This window comes from Otolemur garnettii, unplaced genomic scaffold (genome assembly GCF_000181295.1).
Source record: "Otolemur garnettii isolate 467f Iridium unplaced genomic scaffold, OtoGar3 scaffold00002, whole genome shotgun sequence".
NCBI classification, from domain to species: Eukaryota; Metazoa; Chordata; class Mammalia; order Primates; family Galagidae; genus Otolemur; species Otolemur garnettii.
The window spans coordinates 49830762-49835440 of NW_003852397.1; the positions used below are offsets into that span (position 1 = coordinate 49830762).

Here is a 4679-nt window from a genome sequence, read left to right on the forward strand (position 1 = left end):
CACCTCCCAAGTAGCTGGGACCACAGACACCCGCCACAACGCCTGGCTATTTTTTGGTTGCAGCCATCATTGTTGTTTGGCGGGCCCAGGCTGGATTTGAACCCGCCACCTTAGGTGTATGTGGCTGGTACCTTAGCCACTTGAGCCACACGTGCCGAGCCAAGAACAACTCTCAATAAATAATAAAGTGTAAAAAATTAGGAAGCACATCAAAGACATCAATGGCACCATTAATTAGCTTAATCTAATGAACATATATATAGGATATTATTCCTGACAACTTTAAAATATATTCATTCCAACCACACATTGAATACTTATTAATATTGGTTTATGTCAGGTTCTAAGACCAAGCTTAACAAATTTCAAGGGATTGGTATCATACAGACTATTTCTGCAACCAGAATGCAAATATGTTGGAAATCAACAATCTAGAAAAGTACTTATTTTTAATAATGGCAAAACACACTTTTGAACATATCAAGGGTCAAAGAGAAATCAAAATAGGCATGTTTAGAAGGAAAGAATAATAAAAGAATAATAAATACATTGCCCATCACAATTAATGAGATGGACTATAGCAGAACTGGAAGGAAATATACACCTTAAATATATATATTACACACTACATAGTATATATTCTATATAAAGAAAAGAAGAAAGGCTAAATTAAGAAGCTAAACTTCAGATGTATGAAGGAAATAAAGATCAAAACAGGAAGTTTTGAAATGGAGAACAATGTGTACAAGAGAGGGCTTGGGACATTACTATGCATTCTATAGAGATTAAGCTCAAAGTAAAAAAATAATACAATGGGCAAAATTTTCACAATACATTGGATTGAGATGAAATGGACAAATTTTAAGACTAGTTAAGTCATAAGAAATAATAAAGGAAATTTGAGTGGGAAAAAAAAGAGTAAAGTTGAGAGAGTATTTTTCTATATGTTTAAAATATAAATTTTAACACTTACTGCTTAAAAACGAGACTACATTAAAATATCACCCCACTTACAGGCAGAAAATCTTTGTTTTTAACTTCAAAACTTAGGTGACTGAGCAGAAAAACTGTGGGTTTTTTCTTTGAACCCACAGCAGAGACAGGAAGCCACACCTGGGTGCATTAGGGACCCCGAAAGTTTACAGTGCCAGCAGGATTAAGCATTTCAGGTGCAGGCCAGAAGGAAACAGCAGTCACTTGCCCCAAAGAGAAAAATGAGGCATCACTGCCAGCTCACATTTGCATGGTGCTTCATGTTATCTACAAATTTTTTTCTTTGATTTACTTCAGCTATTTAAGTGGACATATATTTCCTTACCTTTAAGACAAATAATAGTAATGTCTACCACTTACTGGACATACACCTGTCAGGGACTATCCTGGATGGCTCATATATATTCTTTTTAATCATTACAACATAACCAAGTGCTGTCATCCCAGTTAGATCAATAAAGTAACCTGCTCAGAGGTTTGCTCTTCATTGGGTAGGGTCAAAATGCAAAGCCAAGTCTAGCTGACCTTCATCCATCCTTTTAAACATGAAGGCTCCAGGGAAGAAGCTGTCCACAATGAATCCAAGGTAGGTTCATCTGAGACCAACCGACCAAGTTCTGTAGGAAGCACTTACCTTCTGGATAACTGATCGCAGAGCAAAATACTTCTCAGTAAGGTCCCCAGCCTCGCTCAAGGGGGCATCATAGTCATAGCTGGTGGGCTGTGCTGAATAGGGTATGTTGGCCCCTAGAAGACAAAACATTATCTACTAGTTACTACTGATGGCCTTGCCCTGGGACAAATTCTTCGGGATCCATGGGCTCAGCATTGTGGAGAGAGAAAAATAAAGGACATAGTAAAACAAATTGTTGAGAGACACAGTCCCCAGGATGCAAGAAGAGTAAGTTTCTTTCTATAGGTAGCAGTTGCCCAGCACCTTGGAGTTTTCAAAGCACTTTTCCCACCCATGCTCTGTATGGATGCTCACAGCTGTGATTCTAAGATATCACCCCCACTGGACAAGCAGGGAATCTGCTAATGTCTTATAGCCAGTAACACAGGGCTTATGACATGATCCACAACTCTGACTGTTAACTCCGCAATCCCTCATCCTTTCTATGTCCCCTAACTGTGCAGCTGAGAAAAGGTCAGTGGTGAAGACACAGGTAACTGGGCCCAGGACAGCAGGATGCTGAGGGGTGGTGAGACCAAACAAAGTGAAAGATGACAGCTCACTGAGATGCAAATGCAGCCTTCAGGGTTTTGTAACACCTATAAGAACTAGAGGGGATGTAGCATGCCTCTTGGAACCCACTTCAGAACAAAGGCGCTCACCCAATACCCCAGCTGCTAGGGCTGTTGGCTACAGACACCTCTTAGATATGTCTCTGCTGATCTGCCTCCCCCAAGTTACATGAACAGCCTATATCCAGCAACAGAGCAGGGTGCCCCAGGGGACTATCCCAGCTGCACGGCTCCTTCTGGGATAGGCTGAGGCCACTGATGAAACTAGGTGACAGCCCAACTTCTCTCTCTGCCTCCCACACACTGTGATAGGTGTTACAGACCCAATAAACATCCTGCCTGGTAAACTGGAGTCTGTTTCCCTGGGAACCTGACCTACAACAAAGACCAATGAATAGTGCCAATAGGGAGACTACAAAAGGATGAGAAAAGCTATTATCATCCAAGGGGCAAAGTCTGGACCAGAGGCTTCCAACCGTGCTGCACACGATGTTCACAGGCCATGAGGTTATCTGCAATATTGGGCAATTCTTTGAAAACCTATCTCTGCATAAGAGTCATGCTGAGAACTTATTAAAACAATCCTAAGCCCCACCCTGGAGACTCTAATTCAGCAGTGCTGAATGGGGTGGGGCCTGAGACTCTACTTTTAACGGGCCCCTAAGTGGTGCTGACACTGCCACCTGGGGACCAGTAAGGCTCTGTGTCTTTCTCTTCTCTTCAGAGAGCTTTGTGCAAGTGTGTGAGAATGAAGATATTTTAGAATCATGTTTTGCCCAACCTAATTTTGAAGTCAATGAGGCACAAATATGATAGTTTACCTCCTGAGACTAGTAATAAATTCCCTAGACACAGCGCACAAATGCTGGTGACCCTACTGGTGGGAGAGGCCACAGATAAGAGAGGGTGAAGATCGGGTTAGCCCCCAAAGACTTATTCACTGCTTCTCTGCACAGAATCTAAATTTCAAAAGACCTTGCCACTCAAACAACTGAATCGATGCAGTCATATTACTTTGCCCCACTTCTTATTACTCAGAGACAGCTGAGAGGCAACACCTGCCTTCAGGGATGCAGGGTTAAAACACATCCCTACCCCTGAGAGACATGAAAGAATAAAGCCACATCCCTTGCTGCAAGGCACACATCTTGTTTGTGGTCCCTCCTCTACCTCTAATGTGGTCGTGACTGTGCTGGCCCACGATTCTCGCCCCACACTGAACTGGGTGCACCTCAGGAGGGCGGCTGTGCCTTACTTGCCCCTGAGCCCCCAGCCAGAGCCACGCCTGAAGGAGGAGCTCAGTGAGCAGTGGCCAGGTTGAGATGAACAAGTGTGACTCTCAGAAACAAACTCCACAGGCTGAGGAAACCTGCGCTGCAAAGCTGGCAGTGGGATTCAAGGGTGGACTGGGAAACTAAGCCCCTGTTGTAGTTCTGCCGGCAGACCCTGGCTCTGGATGTTTGCTGATCACCACAGGGCAGCATCGCAGAGAACCAGTGTAGACTCAGTGGCCACGTGAGAAGGTGTGTGGTAGGGAGGCCGAAGAAACGATGAGAATTCCCACTCCTCAGCTCTCTGTGTGGGTGACAAGCACAGAAGAGCCTGGGCCCCTTAGGCAGCTGCCACACATATGAGGGACACATAGGCATGTAGGAAGGATGCACACCCTGCACGGGCATGTGTGTGTCCCTCAGGTAGACGGGGCAGGGAGCCCCCTCACAAGTGTTTTCCTGCCACTGCTCTCCACTGGGAAGTTGGCCTGAGGAACAGCTGCTGAGAGGGGAATAGAGACTGGCCCTCCCTCACTTCCCTAGAGACCGGGCAAAAAAGCAGGTTCAGGGTGGGCCGGCAGAACACAAGTGGGGCTGGTGTGGGGGTGGGGCTGGTGTGGGGGTGGCTCTGGGGTTTTAGGATGCAATGGGTTGGTCAATAGGCAGTGACTCTAGATCACTAAGGCCTGAGTGACAGTCTTGGCCCCACTCCTTGCCAGCTAACCAGGAAACGTGTAGACTTTTTTGCATGAAGATATTCTCTTTTTTGAGACAGAGCCTCAAGCTGTCGCCCTAGGTAGAGTGCCGTGGCATCGCAGCTCACAGGAACCTCCAATTCCTGGGCTCAAGTGGTTCTCCTGTCTCCACCTTCCAAGTAGCTGGGACTACAGGTGCCTGCCACAATGCCTGGCTATTTTTTGGTTGCAGCTGTCATTGCTGTTTGGTGGGTGGGGCTGGATTTGAACCTGCCAGCTCAGGTGTATGTGGCTGGCTCCTTAGCCGCTTGAGCCACAGGTGCCAAGCCCATGAAGATACATAAAGTGGTATTAATTATCCCTACCATAGATGAGACTGCTATGAGGACTAAATAAGAAAATAGAGGCAGAAAAGAGACCTCTATTGGTTATGGTAGAGACAGGGGAGAGGACAACTTCTATTTTCTGAGTGATA

At 45.5% G+C, this 4679-nt stretch overlaps 1 protein-coding gene across 1 annotated transcript in view; it reads right to left on the reverse strand.

The window, feature by feature from the left end:
* The window catches only part of GLB1 (galactosidase beta 1), a 96241-nt gene that overhangs the window by 40261 nt on the left and 51301 nt on the right, over positions 1-4679 (reverse strand). The window contains 1 exon segment of the mRNA XM_023513134.1: positions 1628-1740. Within this exon segment, the coding sequence (XP_023368902.1) occupies positions 1628-1740 (113 nt within the window).